Source organism: Brachypodium distachyon, chromosome 3 (assembly GCF_000005505.3).
Source record: "Brachypodium distachyon strain Bd21 chromosome 3, Brachypodium_distachyon_v3.0, whole genome shotgun sequence".
NCBI classification, from domain to species: domain Eukaryota; kingdom Viridiplantae; phylum Streptophyta; class Magnoliopsida; order Poales; family Poaceae; genus Brachypodium; species Brachypodium distachyon.
The window spans coordinates 16177320-16203201 of record NC_016133.3 but is presented as its reverse complement, the minus strand read 5'-3'; the positions used below and the strand labels follow the sequence as shown (position 1 = coordinate 16203201).

General features: G+C 47.3%; 2 protein-coding genes across 4 annotated transcripts; one reads left to right on the top strand and one right to left on the bottom strand.

Annotated features, from left to right (window-relative positions):
• Positions 1-17100: 17100 nt before the first annotated feature.
• On the top strand, positions 17101-19567 carry LOC100825213 (nuclear transcription factor Y subunit C-4). Of its 2 annotated transcripts, none has more exons than XM_014900689.2 (2): positions 17101-17336; positions 18568-19567. In XM_014900689.2, the coding sequence occupies exon 2, from the start codon at positions 18593-18595 to the stop codon at positions 19262-19264; it is 672 nt and encodes a 223-aa protein (XP_014756175.1). In that variant the 5' UTR covers positions 17101-17336; positions 18568-18592; the 3' UTR covers positions 19265-19567. The 2 variants fall into 2 exon arrangements, with proteins under 2 accessions (XP_014756175.1, XP_003571523.1); XM_003571475.4 differs by having other exon boundaries at positions 17103-17336; positions 18565-19567.
• Positions 19568-20340: 773 nt separating this feature from the next.
• On the bottom strand, positions 20341-25675 carry LOC100832353 (putative potassium transporter 12). Of its 2 annotated transcripts, none has more exons than XM_003573489.4 (9): positions 24861-25675; positions 24384-24609; positions 23551-23796; positions 23427-23477; positions 22886-23143; positions 22738-22790; positions 22546-22660; positions 22154-22408; positions 20341-21512 (listed from the first exon to the last, which is right to left on the bottom strand). In XM_003573489.4, the coding sequence occupies exons 1-9, from the start codon at positions 24978-24980 to the stop codon at positions 20473-20475; spliced, it is 2364 nt and encodes a 787-aa protein (XP_003573537.1). In that variant the 5' UTR covers positions 24981-25675; the 3' UTR covers positions 20341-20472. The 2 variants fall into 2 exon arrangements, with proteins under 2 accessions (XP_003573537.1, XP_024317580.1); XM_024461812.1 differs by lacking the exon at positions 24861-25675 and having other exon boundaries at positions 23551-23667; positions 23753-23796; positions 24384-24482.
• Positions 25676-25882: the final 207 nt, after the last annotated feature.

Genomic DNA, 25882 nt, shown 5'->3' with positions numbered 1-25882 from the left:
CAAAAAATTGATCATAAAATTTATAACGATCCTAATCGTTCATAACAGTTTATGATCATTTCTCCAAAAAGGTCATTAGGTGTCCTTATTAGTGACGGTCAGTTTTTTATCGTCCATTTTTCATCATGAAAACATCATAAATGTAAAAAGTGACAATTTAGTGACAAAAATGGGAGGGGGCGGGGGGTAAAATCAGCGTATTACTTGTAGTGACAGGAGAACTACTCCCTACTCATACAGAGTTGCAATTTGGGGGTGATTGATGAAGCACCAGAGGCAATTCTGGCGGTACGTGTCTCCCCTTGATTTACACCATCTCGAAGCATAATTTCTGGTAGTTTTACTTTCTGTGCTGCTTTGCCTCGTTCTCGTCATCTTCTTGTGCATGAATTTTTAGGGGGTCCCAAAGTGTTATGGAAGAGTACATCGAAAAGCAACAGTCTCCCAAGCCCCAGGCAAGCAGCCCTCGGCCCGGGGCACCTACCCTTGGCTGACCGGGACCTCCGTGGGGGCCTTTGTCGATCCCTCATTTTGTATACTGCATTGGACTCCGATATATGATCCTCCTAATTTTCTAGGGGCTCTCCTCTTGCGTTATATACCTGAAATTAACAAAACAAAGAAAGAAGAAACTTCCTAATGACTGTTAACTACATTTAAGCTCAAAGCTTTAATGAAAATCGATAAAAGCAATAGAACACAAAGATGGAAACTTAAAAAGGAATAGTATGTTTTGGACGTATCAGGTTACAAGACCCTGAGTCGGTTTATACGGAATAGATTATTTAATCGGTTAGAATCATATCTCAAGTGGTATTTTGGGTAGTAGAGTTTCCCTATCTTGCACTCCAAGTCAATGAGGCGCCCAGGTGTAGCAGTCAGACTCCATATAGATGACCTGGCAGACCCTCTACTCCATGGGCCGAGTTTTTCCTCCTTGAGACTATACCCGGATGCTATGTCATCATCATTAAGACAAAGTGTTTTTTTTCCCTATCCTTCCCTGACACTTGTGTCCACCAAAAGTTCACAATAATAGTAGTAAGTGTTGCGAAATTCGGCGGATGCACGATCAAGGATGACACCGAGACATATAGTCAGTAGGGATGGAGGAAAAGCCGAGTTAATAATTAGAGTCTTCCAACATCATCATGAAGCAATTGAGTTTATGCCTGATTTTATCATTTATCGATGATGAAGTTTAAGCAGAGAATCTATCCTTATTAGGGAGGCTCAAGGGGTGTCCTAGACAGTACTGTTATTGAGGTTCTGCTGGCCGGCCGGATGGGGAAAATGGATTTGATTTGAGAGGTAGAGTCGTGGTCAACATGCTTGCTGAAAAGGAATGGTATATTTATTCAGGTAGCAGGAGTCACTGCTACAAAAACAGCTACTAGTGGCGGTTGAAAATCAATGTTGGTGGCGGGTAAAAGACCCGCCACCAACCACGCATCACTGGTGATATTAGCACCAGTGGCGGTGCTGTAACCCACCACCGGTGCTTACCACTAGTATTGGTGGGTAGATATGACCACCACTGGTACGAATTTCAGGAGTTTTTTTCAAAAAGCACCCGTGTAGCCTGGATTGCACAGAAATAATTCTTCATTAAAATCAACAACAAATGCCATGAACACAAAAACACGGGCCTGGATTGCACTAGAACGTCGACGATGGTCGATCAAATTACACAGGCACAAATCCATACATACTAACAAAGAAATCTGGAGCATTACAGAGAATAGAAAGCATACACATCGATTAATCGAGAAACCAAATAAATTACAGAGGGCATACACATCATCAAAGCATACAGCATGTCCGATCCGGCGGTGGAGAGGCCGGGGACGGCTAGATCCGGCGGCAAGCTCTCCACTGCGGCGTCCTCCTCTTCTGCGGGAGAGGAGAAAGAGAGTGAGAACGCAGAGAGAACCGAGAAAGAAGGAGAGAGGGGAAGGACGTACCGTGGTGGCGGGGCCGGATCCAGCGGCGTCGGGGCCGGATCCGCCGTCCTCGGGGCCGTGGCGGCCAGATCTGCCGGCACCGGGGTTGCTCGGGGCCAGTCGTGAAGGGCGGAGGCGGGGCCTTGTCGTGCGGGGATGAGGGGCCGCGGCCGTAATCGTGGCGGAGGACGGGAGGAGGGCGTCGATTGGAGAGGAGAGGAGGAGGAGGAGGAGGAGATCATGAGGGAAGGGGGAGGGATGGAGGGGAGCAGCACATGTTCGTGGAAGAGATCGGGGAGGGGATGGGAGAAAGGAGATCGGGGGGAGACCGGAGAGAAGGGAGGGTGGGGATGGGGTATTTTATACCATCCGTGAAAACCCTAGGTCTAACCGGGCCGGCCCAGTTAAATTGTTGGGCTCAAATAAAGTACCAGTGGCGGGTACAACCCTAAAACCGCCACAGGTGACTTATGTAATTTTGTTCCTGGGCCATGCCGTAGCACCAGTGGCGGGTTTTGCAAAAAAAAAACAGCCACTACTGAGTTTACAAAAAAATATTTTTTTCATTTTCAGTATAATATACATGTATTTAATGTCACTAAATTGGTTTATAAGTTTACACATATGCTCTACTTTGTGTTACAATTGGTTAGGCGCCATTTTGAGATATATTTAAAGTACTTGCTTCACAAAATACCTCGCTTATTGTGTTTAGAAAATGAAAACAACATTTTCTAAAACTAAAAATTTCTAAACTCTTTGACAACATTGTTCGGCAGGCGAAGACGCACCTCTGTGCAAAAATTGGATTCATTCTCACAAACTATGACATAGAAATGGCCGTAGTTTTGGTCATTTGGCTTGAAACTCATAAACATTGATACTTGATAGTCCATTTTGTGAAGGATTTTTTTTGAACATTTGTCAAAATACAAGTTTATCATTTTTCATGTCAACTAGTACACATAGAAGGACTCCATGCCGAAGAATTGACTTTTTTGACAATTTTTTCATATTATTTGAATTTTCACAAGATGGGGTGAAAATTGTCGGCACATGTTTCCATAGAAAAATGTTGAATATTTCAACTCCCTATATGAATCTTGCATAATTCTTACTTGGGTAGCTTAAAATGTTTTTCTGAATTTTTTAGGAACAAACTATCACACACTTGTAGTTCAAATTTGAATTACTTTTGGGAAAGCGCTGGAAATTCATCTATATGAGGAAAAGTATAAATATAGCTAGAAAATTCAAAGCCTTTGGACACTGACATTTAAATATGTTCTAGTTTGTGTGAAAATTGTATAGGTGTCATTTTGAACCATAAAAATTGTACTTGCTTCACTAAATACTTTATTTTTTGCATTGAAAAAATGGAAAATCATATTTTTATGAGAAAGACCATGTGATATTATTGTTCCAACGTGTTAATCAATAAAAATGAGGACTTAAGCAAAAAGAATCACATCGTTTCAATTTGTTTTGAATTAGTTATGATTTTTGCAAGTTTCGCCTGTCTCGGGGGATCACCAGTGGCGGGTTTGAGATTAGAACCGCCACTGGTAGGTGGGGGGTCATCAGTGGCTGTTCTAAGAGGTCACCAATGGCTGTCCTAATGACCGCCAGTGGCGGTGATTATTTTGAAATGGGAATCACCGCCATTGGTGGTCAACCAATGGCGGTGATTTGCCACCGCCACTGGTACTGTTCCTGGATGCCCGGAACGACCACCAGTGACGGTGATTTTTTGGGCCCATTCTAACCGCCACTGGAGGGGGTTCACGGAAGGGGTATTTTGTAGTAGTGAGTTTTTCCCAGAGTTGATAACAAAAATAGCATTGGCTTCAACGGTGCTAACGTGCCTGAAGATAATTAAGCAGCTCGCCAGCGTACGTGACAGAGTGAATGTGCAGATAGTGGGGCTGAAGAGTAATACCTTGAAGGTGGTGATTCAGCATATATATAGCCTCTTGCAGACTGATAGAAAGCTCGTTGTTGTCAAGGGCAAAAAGGAAAGATTTAGGTACGTACTCCCGAGCTTTTTGCGCCATCTATCCCCACCCTTGATTACTTGGAGATTCGTGCCCAACATATGGAGGAGCTTAGAGCACAGGGGCATGCACCGCCGCACTTGCGCCATACCGCTCGCCCGACGCGCCCACCATGTTTTCGCTGCCGCTGCCATATCGAGGAGAGAGAATCCAAGCCGCTGCCATATGGAAGAGAGAGATTCCTGTTGCTTCCATATGGAGGAGAGAGAGAGGGAGGGAGGGGAGACGTCGTTGCCACATGGGGTAGAGAGAGAGGGGAGGGGCGATGCCACTGCCCGATGTGCCTGGCCATGGGATGGAGACGGCAGGCGGCGCATGGAGGCAGGAGAGAGGGGTGGGGCGGTGACGGATGGAGAGAGAGAGGCGACGCATGCAGAGAAACAGGGGTGTCGGCGTTGGGAGAGAAGGGAGGACGGAGTGTGGGGCACGCTGGAGAGATAGAAGAAGGGTGGGAGGACGGTCCGGATCCACGGAAATGTGCAGCTAGGATAGGGGCATGCAATGTGCTCTCGAGAGTAACAAATCCACTCTCGGGCAAAAATATACGGAGAGAGAGGACATCCTTGTCATATTCCTCCGTTGCTGCCGTGGAATTGCCAAAAGGATGGCCATTGATGATGACATAGAAGATAGGAGACGTGACGCAAGCACTACTACAGAAAACCCCATCCGTGATCCCCCTCCAGTGGCGGTTAAAACGGACCAAAAAACACACCGCCACTGGAGGCCTCCCGAGGCATCCACGAGCGCCACCAGTGGCGGTGATAATCACCGCCACTGCTGCCCCACCACCAGTGGCGGTGAATATTGTCCCGAAACAAGTCACCGCCACTGGTGATCCATCACCAGTGGCGGTGTTTGTCACCGCCACTGGTAATGGCCATGGAAACCCTAACAACCACCAGTGGCGGCCATAAAAAATACCCGCCACTGGTAGACCACCTGATACATGATGGTACTACTCAGTCTCAGTGCCCTTCCCTGAACCCCTTAAGCACCGCCCAATCACTCGTTTAGAACTCAACCGGAACGGAGAACGCACTGAGCACTGAGTAGTAACCACCGGTAGGTGGGACGGCTGAATCTTATTTATGCTGGTCGAAACTCCTCTAAACTAGCGAGGTGGGACTAAAGTTGGGGAACTGGTGGAAGATCACCAGTGGCGGGTCTAAACTTACCCGCCACTGGTGATCTTCCAGTGGCGGTCTACTTCTCCGCCCGCCACTGGAGGTCGTCAGTGGCGGTTATTCTATTTGCCCGCCACTGGAGACCTCCCTGTATATAACCCCTGTGCGAGCCCGAAGCTGTTCGAGCTCGCGCGTCTGTCTGGAACCAGCTGCGGCTCTGCTTCTCACCGGCGGCGAAGCCTTGTCAAAATTTGATGGCGGCGGCAGGAAGGTAGCTCTCCCTCCTTCTCCTCCCTCTTCCTCTCCCTTCTTCCTCCTCCTATTCTTCTCCAATTTTGTAAAATGGCCATTAATGGTGCCTTGGCCGCCGGCGGGAAATCGGGCCCCGATCTCTCTCCGGCGGCTCTCCCGGGCTGCCCCCGCTGTCTCTGGAGCTCCCCCTCACCCTAGTGATGATCCTCCCTCTCTCGCGCGCTTTAATTTTGCTCGGATGAGCTCCCTCTCTCTCTCTAGCTCTCTCTCTCTCTCTGCAGCTCTCTTTCTAGCTCTCTCTCTCTGCGGCTCTCTCTCTATATAGCTGCTTATGGGGGAGCTTAGCCCCTGGGGGTTAGCCCTAGGGTTAAGCTTAACCTCGGGACCGGTGTACGTGCATGTTCAAACATATTAAATGTGTGTTGACACCGGCCTTCGTGCCGTGTATTTCTTATGCGATGTGATACCGGCCGTCGTGCCGATGTGGGTGGGGGTAATTTTTTTTTGATGCAGGCATCGAATTTCGTAGTGCAAAATGCTATTTTTTAAGCAAAGGTCATGCCGAAATTCTTTATTTTTGTCGAGCAAGCTGATTTGTTAATTTTTTTAAAAAAATTGTGTTGTAGCTCGATGGGCCGTGCTTGGATGTACGAGGACAGGTTATGTGTTGAGTGGATAGAGCGGCTGAAGACTTTTGTCGATGCCGGTGTGGAAGATATGCATAGGAAAGGGGGTGATAAGATGTGTTGTCCCTGTGTGAGATGTCGGAACAGCAAGCTGTACGAGGCAGAGGATGTGGAGATGCACTTGCTCATGCGGAGATTTGTGTCAGGTTATTCAAGGTGGACTTCTCACGGGGAGGATGGCATTGAAGCCAATGGCGGCATTGAGATGGAAAACATGGAGTCTGACGACCAGCCTGGTGAAGAAGCATACCGTGGCCTGGATCCAGTATAGGACGTTCCAACCGGTAGGATGGTTGAAATGCTGGACGATCAGCATCTGCATAATCAGTTGGATGACCCCAAGGATGAGAGGGTTCCCATAAGTTAGAGAAGCTGAGGGAGGATGCCGAGACACCGTTATATGAAAATGCCGGCATGGATAAGAGTTTGCTAGAAGTAACGCTCGAACTTTTGCGTATAAAGGCAAAATACAACATCGTGGACTCGGGATTCACGAAGATTCTGAGTTACCTACGTACGGTACTTCCTCCGGGCAACAAGTTGGCTAAGAGCACGTACGAGGCAAAGAAAGTTACATGCCCACTCAGGTTAGAGGTCATCAGATACCATGCTTGTCCGCTGAACTGCATCATATATAAGGGCGACTACAAAGACATGCACAACTGTCTAGTATGCAAAACAGCCCGATACAGGAAGAAAGACCCCAATCCTGACGGCGACGAGGAGGAAGAATTGAAGCGTGGTGCGGCGGCAAAGACGGTCTGGTATCTCCCCTGTGGCACTAGGCTGGAGCGTTGGTTCCAGAACGAGAAGGAGACCAGGTGGTTCATCTACCACGACGCGACTCAGGCGGATATCGATCCTGAGGGCGTGTACCGCAACGATGATGGTGTCCTCAGACACCCCGCAGATGCGGATCAATGGAGGACTCTGGACGACGAATTCCCCGAGTTCGGCGTAGAGCCTAGGAACATTAGGTTCAGATGAGTACGGACGTGATCAATCCGTTCGGAAACTTGAGCAGCAAACACAGCACATGACCGGTGATCCTGTTCATATACAACCTCCCCCGTGGCTTGTCATGAAGAGGAAGTACATCCACCTATCAATGCTCATACAGGGCCCTAAGCAGCCTGGAGCTGATCTGAACGTGTATCTGGAACTGCTGAAGGATGAGCTCAAGGAGCTTTGGGAGAAGGGTCGAAAGGTTTGAGACGCTCATAAGGAGGACTTCACCCTTCGAGCAGCTCTCCTGACATGTGTGCATGACTACCCGGCGAACGGGAATTCATCATGCCAGTCAACGCATGGGTACAAAGCGTGCACAAAGTGCGGGGACGAGACAGACGGGTTGTTCCTGCCAGAATCAAAAAAGATTGTGTACATGGGACACCGTAAGTGGCTGGAGATGAAGGACCCGTGGAGGGATGATAAGAAAAACTTCAACGGGAGGGCAGAGAGGCGGCACAAACCGAGGGAGCTGACTGGACACGAAGTATACGAAATTGTCAGGAACCTCGAAGTCGTGGCCGGGAAAGCACAGCCGGCTGCAGGTCCAGATGGTGGCGGCCTTACGTACAAGAGGAGGTCCGTGTTCTGGGACCTGCCTTACTGGAGGTTCTTACAGAGCCGTCACACCATAGACGTCATGCATGTCGAGAAGAACGTGTGCGACAGCCTGTTGGGCTTGATGATGCACCACGCGGACAAGTCAAAAGATGGACCAAAGGCACGGAAGGACCTGCAGTGGATGGGGATAAAGGAGAAGCTGTGGCCGATAGAGGAAGAGGTGCCGCAGGAAAACAAGAATGGTGAACGCACGATATATACGCGATGCAAACCTGCGTGTTATAGTCTGAGCAAAGCCGAGCTGCATAGAATGTGCGAGTGTCTCCATGGCATCAAAGTTCCATCAAACTACTCATCCAGTATCAAGAAACTCGTTGACATGAAGAGCCATAAGCTGGTTGGCATGAAGTCTCATGACTTCCATGTGATTCTCACGCAGCTACTTCCGGTTGCAATAAAAGGCTGCATGGAGCCATGGGTGAGAGAGACGATCATGAAGCTATGTGACTTCTTCGACACGATCGGCCAGAAGTCCATCACGGTGGACCGTTGCCTGCAACCGAGGGATGCAATGATACAGATATTGTGCGAATGTGAGATGTTCTTTCCCCCAACGTTCTTTGACATTATGGTCCATCTGATGGTCCACATCGCTGATGAGATCTTGTTGTTAGGGCCATCGTTCCTGCACAACATGTTTGCGCCCGAACGATACAACGGGGTGCTGAAGCGATATGTTCATAACAGAGGGCGTCCCGAACGAAGCATCATGGAAGGCTATCATGCAGAAGAGTGTGTTCAGTTCTGCACTGATTGGTTGGCGGACCGCAAACCCATAGGGGTCCCCGAATCACGACATAAGGGGAAGCTAGAAGGTGAAGGTGGTCTTGGCCGGAAGGAGCTTGATGTGCATGCCCGCCAAAGAACGGACGACTTTATAAGAGCACACACAATGGTGCTGCAACTCACGCCAGAGGTCGAGCCGTTCATCGACATGCACATCGAAGAACTTCGAAACCTCAACCCTAACAGTAATGATGATTGGATCCAGCGAAAACACAATTCTACATTCGCCATGTGGCTCAAGGATCTTTGGTATCTGAGGGCTGCGGCGAATGAAGATGAGAAGATTGTCCAGAAGTTGTCACGGCTTCCCGACCGCAACGTCGTGACATGCCAGTCGTACGCAATGAATGGGTATACGTATTACACCAAGGCTCAAGACCGTAAGAGTACGTACCAAAACAGCGGTATAGTGCTCGTAGCTGAGACGGGGACCGCCAGCGAAGGCCAGACTGAAGCGTACTACAGCGTGGTCGAAGAGATCTGGGAGCTTGACTACACCTTCACAACTATCGTCATGTTTCGCATCAGAGGGCACACGATGTCACGCATGAAGATCATAGGTTCACAACAATGATTCTGCCAAAAGAGATTCCCCGTCATCAGGTGAACGTCAAAAGAATGTTGGCACTGCATGAACCATGGAAGTTTGCTTCCATATGCAAACAAGTCTTCTTCGTAGAAGACCCGATAGCGAAAAACTACGCCAGAAGCAGCCACGATGAGGTCCAAACGTATAAGAGGAAACAGAAGACACCAAAGAAGAAAGACAAGATTGTCCAATAGTTCACTATTTGTGTAATTTTGATCAATTATGCTCGTTGATTATTTTCAATTTAATTTAAATTCTAACGAGGTTCGAATCTTTTAACTTGTTCAAATTTGAAAACAAATGCCGTAAATTTGTTCGCAATAATTTTCTACTGTGAATGCATATTTTATTTGCTTCTTTCATCATTATAAAGGAGAAAAAAAAAGTTTTAAAGCCCACCCGGGTCAACTAGGCTGTTCAGGTTCGGGCCCAGGCAGGCGAACCCGGGAGCAGCCTACTACCTACTAGGCCGGAGCGGACCCGGGCCCACGGGACTCTTATCCGAGCCCACAAAGAACAGTACAAGCACCGGGCCCACGGGCCAGGCGAGGAGCACAGGAGACAGGCGAGAGGATTCATCGGAAGCTGATGAGAGAAGGGAGGAAAGCCTTATATGCTGGTCGAACCGCTCGTAAACTAGCGAGGTGGGACTAAACTCCCACCTCGCCTCGCACGGAGCCCGCAGAAGGACACCAGTGGCGGTTATTACAAGGAAAACCGCCACTGGAAGGGTACCAGTGGCGATTATTACCAGGAACACTGCCACTGGAATGGACAGCAGTGGCGGTGATTTCCGTGAAACCCGCCATTGTTGCGTGCTACCAGAAAAGGAGGCAAAAAAAAAATTAGCCCACCCGATCAACTAGGCTGTTTCAGGTTCGAGCCCAGCCAGACGAGAACATGGGAGCTGCCTACTACCTACTAGGCTAGAAGAGCACGGGCCCACAGGGCTATAATCCGAGCCCACCAGTGCACACAGAGAGTACCGAGCCCACAGGCCAGGCGAACGGGAGTAGAGGCGAGAGCGGCATTTGATTTTATTTGGAATCTGCAAAGGGAGGGGAGGAAGCTATTTATGCTGGTCGAATCGCTCGTAAACTAGCGAGGCCGCACAAGGGGTACCAGTGGCGGTGATTACAGGTAAACCCGCCACCGGAAGCAACCACCAGTGGCGGTGATTTCACTGAAACCCGCCACTGGTGAGTGCTACAGGACTTGGGATTCCCCACATCTTCTCCAAATCACCAGTGGCGGTTATTTTCATGAAACCCGCCACTGGTAATGATTTCAGAATGCACTATTATAATCCTATTATATTCTCTGCGTTTCCAAAAAATATAGCAGTTGTACTTTTAAGTGTATAGTAATATTCTTTGTTCCCAATACAAGTTTTAGACATTAATTCATAGTATTTCATACAAATTTCTGTGATTATGTGTGGCTTTGGTGCTAATTTAATTCCATAAAATTCAATTTTCATCAAAATGAGCTGAAACTTAGCATGAGAACACCTCTCAGTCCAATGAAGCCACGTGGAAAAAATCAAGCCCAAAGTTGTTATAATGTTACCATTTGGATGTTGGCTTAGAAGGTATCAGAGATATCTACCTAGATGATCCCAATATGTTATTCTTATGTGCTTCATTTGGAATTTTGACACCAAACTTCATATACAGGCATATTGTTGTGTGAGCAGCCTCCATGCCAAATATCAGACCATTCTGAGCAATTTTGTAATTTATAACAATTTTTAACCATAGTAAACACTACAAAAGCATAAGTATTTGAATTTCAGCAATGTATTTAGCATTGAAATCTTTAGTGAGACAAGAAATAATTATTATACACTTGAAAGTACAGGTGCCATAATTTTCAGAGAGACACAAAATATAATAACAATATAATACTAGAGCCAAAATAATAACTAGTGGCGGGTATATGCAACACCACCGCCACTGGTGCGTGGAACAGGGATGTGGTTAACCCTCACTCCTGTTCAAATTACCAGTGGCGGGGTTTCCACATACCCGCCACTCGTAGTTCACCAATGGCGGGTATCCGGAGATACCCGCCACCGGTGGTCTCCAGCACCGGTAACCCTAGGAAGGGTCTCCAGTGGCCGGCATCCGCGGAATACCCGCCATTGGAGACCCTTCCTATATATATTACAGGGCGAGACTTCGCGAAATTTTTGTATCCGAGACGCGCGTCTTTCTCACAGACCAGCAGCGCTCATCCCCGAAACCCTAGGCAAAGCCCTGCCCAATTCCGCCACCGCCACCCTTCCCCGCCGCCGCCATGTCACAGAACGACAAATCTGGGGCCGGGGGGTCGCAGCGAACGACGAGGAGCGGGAAGCCCCTCGTCCCGCAGGCCCCCCGCCGGGCCGCCTCGACGCCGCCACCTCCACCGGCCGCCCCCGCGCCGGCCACCTCCGCCCCGGCCCCCTCAGCCCCGGCCGCTCCCGCCCCCGCCCCCTCCGCCCCGGCCACCCCAACCCCGTCCACGACCCCGACCGTCTCCGTCGCCCCGACCCCCGCTGTCGCCGCCCCAACTCCAGCGACGGTATGGCCTCTCTCTCCCTTGCTGTTAATTAGTGTTAGGGTTTATAATTTTTGAAATTTGAAGTTAGTGGTTCGTGCCTGCCAATGATGAGATCAGGAGACGGTTGGAGTGGCGGATGCACCAAATCATGAGGAAGGGCCAGAGCACGTGGCAATATAACTGTCGGAAGCTCATCGGCAAAGACTGGAAGACAGAGGTGAACAAGCACTGGAAGGGGATCTCAGAGGAGGACTGGGAGAGGTTCAAGGAGTGGGTCAGGTTAGATGAATTCAAGGCCAGCCAAAAATGGTGCAAGGAACTTCGTGAGAAAAGGCCCTTCGACCACCGCCTCGGCAGTCGTGGAGGCCCCGGAAAGGAGAAGGTGTGGGCGAAGGAGGACGCCGCATTGGACCAAGCCGGTATACAGCCGAGGGTCCCAACTTTGCTTCGCGGTGAGCGCTCCAGCAAATGGATGTGGTCGTCCATGACCGCAAATCTGTGAGGGTCCCAACTTTGCTTCGCGGTGGGCGGGCCTGGAGCCTATGTCAGAGAAGCAAGAGGCTGCACTCGTAAGGCCTCGTCCTGACATCTTCTTTTATCGGTTGGGCTTCTTATACTCACATATAACATTAACACCGAGCATGTTGTTTTTTGTATACAGGGTGCAATGGCAGAGTGGGAGTCGGATGGCTCCCACTCGTCTATCAACCAATAGTGGGATGATGCCATCAGCTACGCTCTACAACGAAATGAGCACGGGGGCCATATGCGAGGTGTCGATTCCGGGCCCTTTCGCAGGCAGATGGCGAAAGAGCAAGGTTCCCGCAAATGCAGAAGGGCGTCCAGCAAAGAACAGAGCTCAGAGGAACTAGATGAGAAGATCCGGGTGTTGGCGAGGGAGGAGCTCAGGAAGTTCATGCGGCTTGCAAGGGACCAGCGTGACGTCGACAACTTCATCGATCACGGTGTTTTCCCGGAGGCGCCCATCCAACCAACCCCACCCGCATCGGATCCGTCCCCGCTGTAGAATAAGAGCACCTGATGCTCCGGCACCGAGTGCCAGCTTGACCCGCTTGGGCCACTCGACAAGAACCTCACGGTAAGTGTCTTCGCGCGCTCAGAAAAATTGTGAAATACCACTATCATGCTCCAATCCATTAATGATGTTGCCATGTTTGTCATGCGCAGAAGGGCGTCAAATGCCGGCTACACACGCCGACGGTGGGGAACCCTCTGGGCACGCGCGGGTTGCTGATGCCGCGTACGGCCGTGGTGCACCACGTGACGACATGGTCAGGGTGCAGGTGGACTCCGTGCTCAGGGGCTTTGAGGACGAACCGGTCCCTTATCCTCCGCACGAAGAGGCGATGACCCTAAGGGATTGCATCAACTCCTACCTCATCTGGCCTAGGAGGTTGGTGGTCCTCACTACGGAACCGTCTCCATCTCCGTCCCCCCGCCTCGGTCCGTCACCTCCCGCCCGGCGCATGACATCTCCATCGCCGCTTGGCGCCTCACCCGGTCCTTTCGACTACGAGCCCACGGAACGAGACTTCTCCCCTGCGGCGGAGTGCAGCGACGACAATGCAGGCGAAAATCCTCCATCGCCGCCCAAACCCGAAGCCCCGAAGCCATCCGCACCAAGACCCGTCCCTCGGAGAGCCGCAGCACAATCGGCCCCGTTGGAGAGCCGTCCAAGTGCCCCTGCTGGGATGCAGGTCCCCCAGAAACCGGACAGTTCCGATTTCCTGAGACGCAGGAAAAACAAAAGGGGGACAGGCGGCAAGGCAAGCAAGGGCTCCTCCAAGGAGGCGAAAGAGTCGTCTTCTACGGGAAGACAACCAAAGACCGTGCCACAGATAGAAGGGATTAGGGAAGAGCAGCCAGACATTCTGAAGATGCCCACCCACCCCCGTGTTGGAGATAGATTGCCTCATGGGTCTTATTTCGTGGATAGGCGATTCTCCCAATTTTTGTTGTTCCACCCCGGACAACCGATGGTGACCCAGGATGACCTGTATCGCCTGCCACGGGAGATGCAAGAGCTCCATGATAAATACATGAATGTGACATCATCAGGCACAGACCTCCAGAATCTGGAAATCAGGGTTCGAGTGCCAAAGTATTATGGCTTTTTCGACTCCAATACGGGGGAAATCCAGAAGGAAAACGACGTTACCTTCGGCATTGACTTCCTCGACTTGTTTCACCTCTTCAACCGCAAGTGCCTCGACAACGCCATATTAAGACTGTGGTGTGTACACTACACGAGGGAGGTCTATAGGGTGAAGCAATATGGGATGGCCGAAAGTAGAAGGTTGGCGATTGAATACCTCACTCAATTCATCTCGAAGCACAGAGACCGCCATTTCATAATGATTGTACCATCTACAGTAAGTTGTTTTCAATTCGTCTGAATACATAAATGTTTTTCCGTCAGAAGACTTGCTTGTTATATTATTTGGCTAATACAATGTGCGTCTTTTTGTGAAACAGCGGCCATCGGATGACAATCGCCATCTGCCTCGATATGAGAGGGGTCACATATCTTGATCCACTAAGACGCAAGGAGAATGAACCACAATGTGACTTTGGGCCGATCAAATATGTCATCGACTCAACCTATCGCGACGCGGTGAAATGGTACGGGATGACTGACTTCAGCCGCAATCCTGACGCTCCCCTCAGGCACAATTTCAACTTCCCCTGCGAGCAACAGCCTGAAGGATCCGTCTACTGCGGTTACTACTGCGCACACACTATTCAGCAGTTCATCAACGACTTCCAGCCGAAGGGGAAGAAGACCTTCGAAGAAGTGAGAAATTGGTTTCTGGCCAACGCCGAGTTAGGGCACAACTCAAAAATTCTCGTGTACGAGATCCAGAAGGACATCGGCGAAATCCTCAACAAGGAGGTCCTCAAATCGAGCGGGGATTACTACGGTGGCGGGATTGTCGCCAAAAGTGGCTAAATTGTGTGGAATACTTTTATTTTTGGCTCATTCTTTCAAACACTTTGTATACACATGCATGTGACTTGAATGTTTAACTCATGTGAAACTTTGTAATATATTTGCTGCTATTTCTGTTTCTTTGGTGTTGTATATTGTGCTGCTGTATTCCTGGTATTATCTGTGCTGTGCTGTATTCCTGCTATTTCTGTGCTATAGGAATATTTATTTTTATAAAGAATTCATTTATTTATTTTCAGAAAAAAATAGTACCAATGGTGGTTAAAAGCCACCGCCACTGAACACATAGCAGTGACGGTTAGACACTACCGCCACTGGAAAAGGTTCTAGTGGCGGTGGCCATAGACCGCCACTCGAAAATGTCCAGTGGCGGGTTCTTCGCCCGCCACTGATGTGCTCCACGCACTTTTCGGTTGGTGCCGGAGGGATTTACAGTGGCGGTTTGTGTGTCTTCGGTGGCGGGTATTTTACCCGCCATTGGTGATCTCGGAGCAGCAGTGGCGGGTATTTCACCCGCCACCGGTGCCAAAATCTCCAGTGACGCAGAGTTGATGGCGGGCGTGATCACCGCCACCAACCCCATTGTTTGACCGCCGCTAGAGGGGTTTTCTGGAGCAGTGGTTGGAAAATAACTTTTATAGAGAAGTGACTGCGCTAGAGATGCTTATTAAAGGTTTGCTTGGTGGCTTCCTTGCTTGACAGGCTTTCCTTGTTGATTGGCGAAGTCCCTATCGGGCCGAAGCTGTCTGTCTCCGAACCGGAACCCGGGCGCTCCCTATGAGGCCGAAACTGTCTGTTTCCTAACCTGAAACCGAAGTCACTGTCTGTCTCCGAACCAGAAACCGAAGTCCCTTCGGGTGTCTTACCCTTCTCGAGTCCAAGTCTCGAAGGGTCAACTTCTAATAAACGTGATTGACCCAATTCTGGATCATCTTCTGGAATCGTATAACTGTCAAAAGTGAGTGACTGTTCATCAGAACTATTATAGTCCGAATACTCATAAGGTTGGGTCGACGCCCGCCTCCCCCCAAACTTGACTTGCAAGTTTCCCCGCAAAAAGCTCAATCTCCGCGCCTACTCTTATTTATAAAGAGCACTATTCTTCTTTAGTTAGGTAGTTCTCCCCCCTCTATGAGACCGTAAGACCCCGGTGGAATTGAAGGCCCGCTTACTAATAGGCAAGAGGGGACCCTTTCTCGCCCAGCCCTACCTACATCAGTGAAGCTGGAACCGAGGCCGGACGACGGAGATCGGGACGGACGGAAGAGGTCGGGGCGGCGAGGATGCGATTGCCGGGCCGGTAGAGGGGCGGCAGAGGGACTTCGGAGGTGGAGAGAGGACGCTCGTTTTCTGGATGCCCGGCGGACGAAGGAAATAGACCGCGTTCCCCTACTCCTTGCTGGATGTACTATGGCGTTCAATTGTAAAACTAACCGACGGACGACAACGAAGTTATTAAAAAAAATAAGGGCTAGATAGATTAAATTACAAACGGTGGTGATGGCAGACGTCGGTAGATTTTTTCATAAAAATTACAACGATACCATCATGGCCGCCCGATCCTACCCCCTCGCCCTCCTTCCACCCCGAACACCTCCACCTGGTACACAGCCCGCCCCGATCCGAACATCTCTCTCTTCTCCATCGTCACCTCCTCCTCGCTCCTCGCACACGGCAGCAGTGTATAGCACGAGCCCATGCGCAATCTGATCGCTTCCGTCGTCCGTCCGAAAGAAAACCACGCCGTCCGTCTCTGACGCACGTGAGCTACTGCGCCCACCACCATTTTCGTCTGCAGGTTTTAGATAGCGAGGAGGGATGGATGTGGAGAGAGCTGCGTCCAAGGGACATGGCATCTTAATTTGCCTGTTTGATTTGATTGGGGCAAGAGAAAGAAGTAGAAGAAGCTCTGGCTTGTTCGAACTGTTATCTTCTACGTACTCCTTGATATATGCGTCTTGATTCTGAGTGCTCCTTGTGTGATTTTGCTCCTGGACGGTTCCCATTTGCACTGGTGGCAAAGCTGCTACCAATCTTTTCGGTGATAGTCTACCCTTGCAGCAGCAACCAACAAGGAGTCGCACCTGCGCTTGTCACCCTAACGAAGTTCCAGTAACATCATCATACCACAACATCAATAAATTATGAAGTAAATTTTTGCACCAATCGAGCACTTTGCAGTTCGTTCTACCTTCTAAAATGTAGACATTTTGATCAAATAATGTTTAAATGGCATCCTCTTTTGGGGAGGGGCCATCCGGTCATGTGTGAATCTCTCCGCAGATAAAAATGTAGGAAGATGGTTTAACTAATTTTTTTTTCCGTAGCAACGCATGAACATAGTACTAGTTATTCTATAATTTTTTATTCGGATGCTTCGACCCCGTTGTTTAAAAAACAATTATAAACAACGGATAGCGCTTTCAGCTAATAATAATAAATAAATAAAAAGCTCGAAGAGAAGAACCTCCCTGGTTCCTCGTTCTTGGCTTTTGGTGGGCACGTGTGTCCCAAAGGCCCCACCAAATCTCGCAGGGCCCACCTGCCGGCTGGCGGGCTTACAGGCCGCGATGCCACCGGGCCCAGATGTCTCCCAGGCGCTCGGTCCCAATCCCAAGTCCAGCAGGGGTCAAGCCTAGGTCTTCCTCTCTTCTCCCGGCCGTCGCCACCACCTGCAATTCCTAGCTAGGGCTCCATCGGCGATCGCACGCCGGCGCCGCCGCCATCCCTGTCCTCCGCCGCCCCGACCACCTTGGTAAGCATCGACCTCCCTCCCGATTCCTGATCGTGCGCTCTGCCCCGAGCTACCGATAATCGGTTCCTTCATCCGGCCGCCGCTTGGGCGCGTGGAGCGATGCTAGATGCTGTGTGGTTTTTACTGTTATTCGGGCGAGATCGGGGCCGTGTAGATGCTGGATATGGATGGGTAGGTAATTGTCTCGTGCGTCTCGTTTCCAATTCTTTCGGCGCCCGCGGGTTGGTCGGTCGGCCGATCGCCGTTGTCTCGCCGTGTGCTACTTAAACCACAGCGGTCCAGGTCAGAACACTAGCAAATTGAGTTTGGATGGAACCAGAAATGTGGGTATTTTTGCCTTGCTTTGAGATGTGAATTTAGGCATGTGGCCCTGCAGTTTTTATTTTTATTTTTATGTGGGTTCACGAAGAGCCAATGTTCATAGTCTATAGTATGTTGGCACATGTTTGGTTTTATTTGTTGGTTACCCAGCTAGCACCGCGGCAGTAGAAAGCATTTTCCATGTAGACAAAAGTACATGTAAATGTTTTTCTTTTCTTTAGAATTGTAGATTGAATTTTATCTAAGCAGAAGTGAGCTAAAAATCAGTATGTGTTTACCTATACCTTTGAGGATAAACCTCAGGTGCGAGTGGATATCAGTACATTGGTTGTGTCTAGGTTTTTTTTAGGAAAGTGACGTGTCTAATATTTTCTTTTGTTTAAGAAAGTTATATAGTTGTGTCCCATGAATTGTGCAACTGCTCTGTTGGGCCAATTGTGTATTCTGGCCAACTTTTGGTGTAACATTTGCAGCCTGGGCGTCCCCAGCACAAGTTGTGTCTGTGGGTATCGATTTTTCTTTTGGAAGGGCGTGGGTGTCGATTTACCTTCGAAGTTAGAGTAGATATATAACTTAAAATTAGACTCATAATAAAACTGCCTGCAGGGTTTCCACACCTTGCAGAAATATTTTTAATTTTTTAATTATGAAATTACTATTTTCAGGTTTACTTACTAAGGCAAATTCACAGCTTTTTCATTGGCCATGTTTATACATTTGTTTCTTTTGCTGCAATATTTTCTTCATGCTTTTCATTAGAAAAAAGAATGGAGCTTACCTACTTTTGAAGGATACCTAGCTTAATGTAATTTATGTAATTTATGTAGCTCTTGGTTAAATTACCAACATCATTCAACTGAATTGTGCATGTAAGCTCCTGTAAATGACAAGTTTTGACGTTCTATAGCAGGTTCAGACTGAAGTGCATCTTGGCGATGGATCAACACTCACAGACAAAGGTAGAGGATGTAGTGATGGTATCTGGAGCTCCATCAGCAGGCACTGCCTTTCCTGCAGGCTCCAATGGTGGTCCAGTCGTTTATGCGGCCGCCCCACTACAGCAGCAACTTCCACTCCAACAGAAGCAGGAGGTTCAGCAACAGCTTCAGACCTTCTGGGCCGACCGAAAGACTGAGATCGAGCAGATAACCGACTGCAAGACCCACAGCCTACCCCTCGCGAGGATCAAGAAGATAATGAAGGCTGATGAGGACGTCCAGATGATCGCTGGTGAGGCGCCAGCGGTCTTCGCGAAGGCCTGCGAGATGTTCATTCTGGAGCTGACGCTGAGGTCGTGGCTCCAAACCAGAGAGAACAATAGGAATACACTGCAGAAAAATGATATCGCCACTGTGGTCTCCAGGAATGACGACTTTGATTTCCTGGTGGACGTCATGCAGGAGAATGGCGCGGTGTTGCCACCTGTGACCTTGCAGACCATGGTCCCAGGAATGGGCATTCCCTTTGGAATGTATGGAAACCAGCTGCCAACTGCTTTCGCTTGGCCGCAGCCGGAGCAGCAGCCCCCTTACAATGGTGAGCAGCAGCAGGAGGAGGAGGAGGAGGAGGAGGAGGAGCCGCCTTACAACGGTGGACAAGACGTATGAGTGTAGCTGATGAAAGCGGGAGAATCAAGCCGTGCGATTAGTGTCCTAATGTGGTTGACTCGGCGCATTTGTATGTTATAGTTACCATTCTGGGGTGCTTTGGCTGGAACATTGGTGAAAGTGACTATTTGTGCTTATTTAAACTGTCTTTTGTTTCTGATAGTAGGTAAACTGAGCTACCTTTTGATGTAAACTTCATCAGGCTTTGACATGAATGTCTCTGTTAGTCTCAGGTCTTGCAGTGGCATAGCTTTTTTACAGATATCTACAGAGTTTGTACTTAGTTAACATTCTGGTGTGATTTGGCTGGAATTTTTTAAGTGTGATTGACTCTTCTCGTTCTGTTTGTGATAGTAGGTCTAAAAAGACCGTCCTTTTGATGCAAACCTCATCAGCTGTCGACATGAATATCTGTTGGTGTCAGGTCCCTGCATATTTTTTTAACAGACCTACTTACTTTGTTCAAAATTATAAAATGGTCTAGCTTTGTCGTAAGTTTAACTTCTTAATGTTTGACTTCCTGTCAAATAAGCTTATAGAATAATCTACCAATGTCTACAACTTTAAATTAGTTTTACTAAATCCATCATGATATATACCTATATAGTATACTTATTAGATATTGTAAATGTTAGTATATATTCTTCTATAACCTTAATCAAGTTTAGAAAATTTTGACTTAGTACAAAGATACAACGTCCCATAATTTGAAACGGAGGGAGTAGTGAATTAATGTGTTGGTTTGAAGCTTTGGTTGAATATTATCAGCAATTTGTCGGCTGACACAACAAACCTCGTCAGTGAAACTGATAGCAAGAAATAAGTATGAGGCGCTTGGATGCTCAAAAGTTCTTCATGTCTCTCTTGGACTCAGGATTTTTTCCTGCTTTGTGGATCTGTCAGAATTTTGTTTTTCATGTTTTTTCTGGTTTTCTTCCTGATGATTCAGGACATTACTTTTTTTCCAGGCCTATTCTATGGCATAATGTATATGGATGGTAAACGAGCATTCGGATTTTGCAACAACTTTTTTCTGTCTAATACGTCAATTTAAGAAGATTATGTAGAGCATGCCATCTGCAAAATAAATGGTTTGTGACGAGAACAAAATGACGAACAAAGCTAACTCCAGAGCTGATCAGTACAACTTTCAGCGGCCCTACACAGTTAACTGCTCACTTCGAACATAAGGAAACAAAAAGATGGTCTCATATATAGTATATCTGGCCTACATTGAGAAGGCTTTCATGGGGAACATTGAATATCACACTGTGCTCTCTGCATACCTTCCTAAGGAAGGCATATAGATGATCCACAACAATCTTCTTGATAATCCCTGAATCCCTCCGCGCTCGGACGATGGTGTTGCCGAGGATGTGCACAACGCCCGCATCCTTGCAGCTGTTCAGGAACTCCAGTTCATCGTCGAATGTCTGGATCGAGTACCCTGTCAAGCTGTTCCCCGTGAGGGGTGACTTGGCCGGTACAATGGAATCCTGTGAAGAGTAGCTCAGGTCAGCAGCGGAACACATTGTGTTGCTCCCAGCCTTTTCAGTCAGCTGCAATGCATTGGTGGATCTCTCAGTTTTGTGCTCCGTCATGGTGAAGTCCTCAGAATCAGAATAGCCATCCATCATGCTCTCCAGTCTGACAAAGACCATGAGCCTGTCAAGAAGCATCTTCTCAAAGTCGTCATTTTTCTTGTGGACGTCCTTGTACCCATACCTCGTGACACAACGAAACATGTGGAAATTCTTTGGCCCAATCCTCTTCATGACAAACCGCTCTTCGACTGGGACAGTGTACACTGGAAGATACTTTACACACACGAAGACGACAACTGAGTGGATGGCAGGGAGGTTGGTGATGAAATGGGAGAAGATATGCGGAACACCACTTGCCAGCTCGGTGTAAACAAAGCCGATCCCAGGGACCCTAACAAGGCCAAGGCTCGGCCCGAGTCCGAGAATCCAGGCCATGGAGACCTTGCTGTGCAACTCAAATTCATACCGCTTTACGGTGCAGAAATGCCACACATACATGATGATGAAGAAAGTGATTGCAACGACAAGTGGGACCCAACCACCTTGGTCTACCTTGTTAATGCAGGCTGTGAAGTATGGGAACTCCACCATCAACGATAGCACGAGGAAGGTGACAACAATGATCCAGTGGCTCTTCCATACCAGCAGCATTATTGGGACCATGAGGAATGTTGTTACCAGCATAACTATCACAACTGCAGTGCCTGTTCATATAGCATGCACATGCAAGTAAGTAGGGCGTAATATATGGAATGCAGAGTTCATCATGAAGGTTCAGTTGCAGTTGCTTTTAGAACTTTAGTTGTCAATTTACGAAGTGTCCTTAACGCTTTCAGTTTTTTTGTTTTGGCTAACTACTCACTAGATGATGCTGACTTAGTTCACTTTTTAGAAAGGTAACATCATTTAGGCCAAAGGGCCATGACCCACATCATTAGAAAGGCAAAAAATGACACGCCATGTTGGGGTTACCGATGTAACAGAGGAGAAACAAAAGTTCAAAGGCCCAAATAGTAACGAGGAGAAACAGAGAAGTACATCTAGTATTCTCTAGCTATTAGTTCTTGTGCGAATTATATCTTCTGTTCAGGTATTCTAGAATCGGACTCACTGGGTCATATTATGTCATAAAGTACAAAAATATTGATAACAAAATGCTGACTCTGTAGTTAGTGGTGAAATGAACCACAGGTACCACAGCTATCCTCTATTTTGCAGCAATGTGAAACTTAATTAGCTTACAAATTTAAGTCAGTTGCATATAAAGTAGAAATACCAAAACCAATTTCTCCCTATTCAATCATGAATTCGTAGACTCAAGGAATTTTTGAAATGTAAAGCTTACCGTATGCATTTCCTATCTGGCTTTGGTTCTTGAAACCAGTGGTCACAGCAATGCAAAGAATCATAAGTACCCAATTGATGTCAGGGATGTAAATCTGACCAAGGAACTTTTTTGAGGTGTGTACAACATTCACACGGGGAAAACAGCCCAGCGCAAGAGCCTGCTTTATAATTGAGTAAGTTGCAGATATGGTGGCTTGGCTCGCAACTATTGCTGCAAGAGTTGCAATAATGAAGGCTGGCCAGTATATGGCATCTGCAGTGAGTGATCAAACATGTTACCATGAGTATATCATAGTGCATACAGCACTAGTAAAGCACTATGCCAATTTGCACATAGTGGGCATGATGCATTGATATAATCTTGTAAGACAGCATTTTTTGTTTTTGGACCTGGAATGGAGCGATAGAAGGCATCGGCTACATGGTCCTTGTTGGCAATAATATAAGCAGCCTGCCCAGTGTACGCCAGGAGAAGGCAAGGAAACACCACTACAGTGAAAGCAATCTGCGCATAGATAATATTAATATCAAAGCAAATGTATCGATCATAATCGATTAACTGAATGTGTTCATGTTCAATACCTGAATAGCTAATACAGGAAAATGACATAGATCAGCAAATAATGCTTCGGTCCCTGAAAAGAAAAGTCATATAAGTAATTCTGCTGCACCATATGATCAACGCAAAATGACATCAATCAATGGAATTTACAAGAGAGTTGCCAATGACCTGTGATGCTAAGCATGACTCCTCCAAGGGAGGTCGAGATCGACTTTCCTCGCTGGAGAAACCGGTAGATATAGACTGGGTTATATGCCTTCAGAACTGAACTGTTGTACTTGTGTATGTTGAATGCCCCAACACTCCCAATTAGAATAAACCAAAGGAGCACTAACGGTGCAAAGAGCCATCCAACTTTATCTGTACCGTAGTGTTGCATGCTGAATAAGCCTATTAATATGATCACCGCAACAACTACAACCACATCTGTTGGATATGTAAGAAAACAAATATCAAAAGATTTTATGACAATACTAGAACAACATGCTTAAAGAACCTAACTAGATCACAAGAAAAATGGTCGGTGCAGCCCAGCTACCAGAGATAAAATTTTTTGTATATGCACTGTTTTGGATATATAACAGACAGTCAGACACCGATTTCTTTCTTTCATTATGGTCAAGCTCACATTCTTGTATACTAACTCCACTTAAGAATTCTTCACACAACACCAGCCCCAAAGATAAACCATACAAAAGAGCAGAATTACCTGTACTCATCTTTGGATTCTGAACTCTGATCCCACCTGTTGCAGAGAGAACTGCAGAACACAAACATACAAGTTACGATCTAAATTGCATTGGTTTTACTTACAAACCTATGTAGCTGAATACCTGATATAGCAGGAGTAAGGATCCCATCTCCAATGGCAGTACAGGTACCAATGAGAACGAGAATAAGAAGACAGTTCTTTGTATATGCATGCCTCTCTAGCCATCCCTTTACTTTTGCTGCAAGTGAATTCTCCTCATAAGTCTGTCGGCTATATGTTGTTAGTTCTTCATCGGTCTTATGTTGGTTGGGTATAGTGCTGACCTTCGCATGCCGGCAAAGTAGAGAATAAAGGGCAAAGGTTCCACCTGTAAATAATGATAAAGTAGTTAGCTGAAATTGTGCAAACAAACTATGGGATCTAAGGATAGTTAAATAACTCTTGCCTGAGCACAAAATAAATCCACTTTTGACTTCACCCTCTACAGATATTCATGATTAATAGAGTACTATCTAGCGATTGTGGCATCTAATATTCAAATCCAATTGATCGAATTGTATCACTTGAATGTTGCCATGTAGCGAGATTCTACCAGAGTCAATCAAATCAAATGGTAAAATTGCAGAAAATTTGCATTTGCCAAGACTAAAGCCCTACAACGTTGAATCATGTAACCCTGTTGAAAAACTACATCACCAGTATTGCTGGTGTGACCATGCAAGATACTGCCAGCGCCAACCTAACAAAATAATAAAATACAGAGCATTTGAAATTGCCCGTACTAAACTCTTACTAACATTCTAACAACACTGTCAAATACAATCCTACTAAATACATCTGCAAATGCCAAAATCAGTCTTTTTTGACAATTGGACCGATATTCTTGCAAATACCAAAAAAAAACTCATTAAAAAGCAACAAATTTGGTAAACTTGCAAGGATGTAACATCTCACCTTGACCATTATCATTTGCCCGCAATACTACAAAAACATACTTCATCAGAGGAATGAGCGTGAGGGTGTAAATGATCAACGAAAGAGCTCCGATAACATCCTCATCATTGTCGACCCCATGCGGAAAGATATTGAAGAAAACATACAATGGTGATGTACCTAAGTCACCAAAGACTACACCAAGGCTCTGAAATGCAAGCCGCAGTAACAAAACTGAAGAAAACTTCTGCAAACAAAAAGAAGGGACATATGAGTTTCAGAAAGACAAGAACATGCCAGAGATATAGAGCAAAACAGTATTTATACTAAGAATAAGATCACCACTCATATATTTCCAGATTCTATCTATATTAAAATAGTGGCACTCAACTTTGTTTCAGATAGATACAAAAAGACAGATGAGATACTCATTGCTTAGGAAAGTAGACAGAAATACTATAAAATTCAGCAAGCAAGGATAACTATTCATATGCAAACCTTCTCTCTGTACATGTTCTTCAGCCGGCTAGCCTCCTCATCCATGGGCTCATCAAGATCCTGATCCAACTCCCACATGCTCCCATGGTTGGTCGTCTCGCTATCTGATATCGACGCCATTAGCTCCCTTCAGCCTCAAAAGCTCACACCAGGATTTCCCCAAATGACCGAAATCGATCTTTGTAACAGTAAAAAAAAAGCAAGCTTTCAACTTCCCAGACTGAACTCCAGAATCCCCGATCTCTCTCAAATCTACGAGCGTCGCCTTGGCCTTGTGCAAACGGCAACCTTTGAAGAAGGGCCAAGAAAAGGGAGAAGAATCATCCAAATCAGAATGCCACTTCAAATCCCTAGAGCGAACTCCCCCCCTCTCTGTTCACGGCAAGAACCGAAAATGGGAGGAAGAAGAACCGCAGCAAGAAATCTCCAAATCGGAGCCAAGGAGCGGGGATTCGGCAGAGTTGGGCTAGCAACTCCTTGCTCCAACCAGACCCAAAGACTCCCCCGCAAGAGAGATTAACCGAGAGGGCGATTCCCAGAACCAGGAAAACCCAACCAAAAACCCAATCTTTCGCCTCTCAAAACCTCGGCAACACTATCAAGCTTCGATGCTGTCCGCCACCAGAGTGGGCGCCGGGAGCACGAGCACCGAGGTGGGCCGCCCACCAATTGGCAAAGGCGCAGAAATCTAGACAGAAGAGAGTGAGGCGAAATTATTCATGGTGCAGAGAGAGAGAAGGGGGGAGCGAGAGAGGGAGGGGTTGCAGGAAGAGCATATGCTGGAGGCTCTAGCCTCATGAGTCATGAGAGAGGTTGGTGAGGAGCCCACAAATTGGAACTAGAATTAATTTCTCTCTTCGGGAATTGGAAGTTTCCAATTTTAACCGTAGCATAGATCGAGAGAACACGCTGACCAAAAAATTCTGACTGAGAAGAAACTCTGAAACTGAAATTTGTTCAGAATTGGTGTCACGCAGTCAATTTTTTGTTCCAACAATGACCACCGTTGACTAGTGGAAATG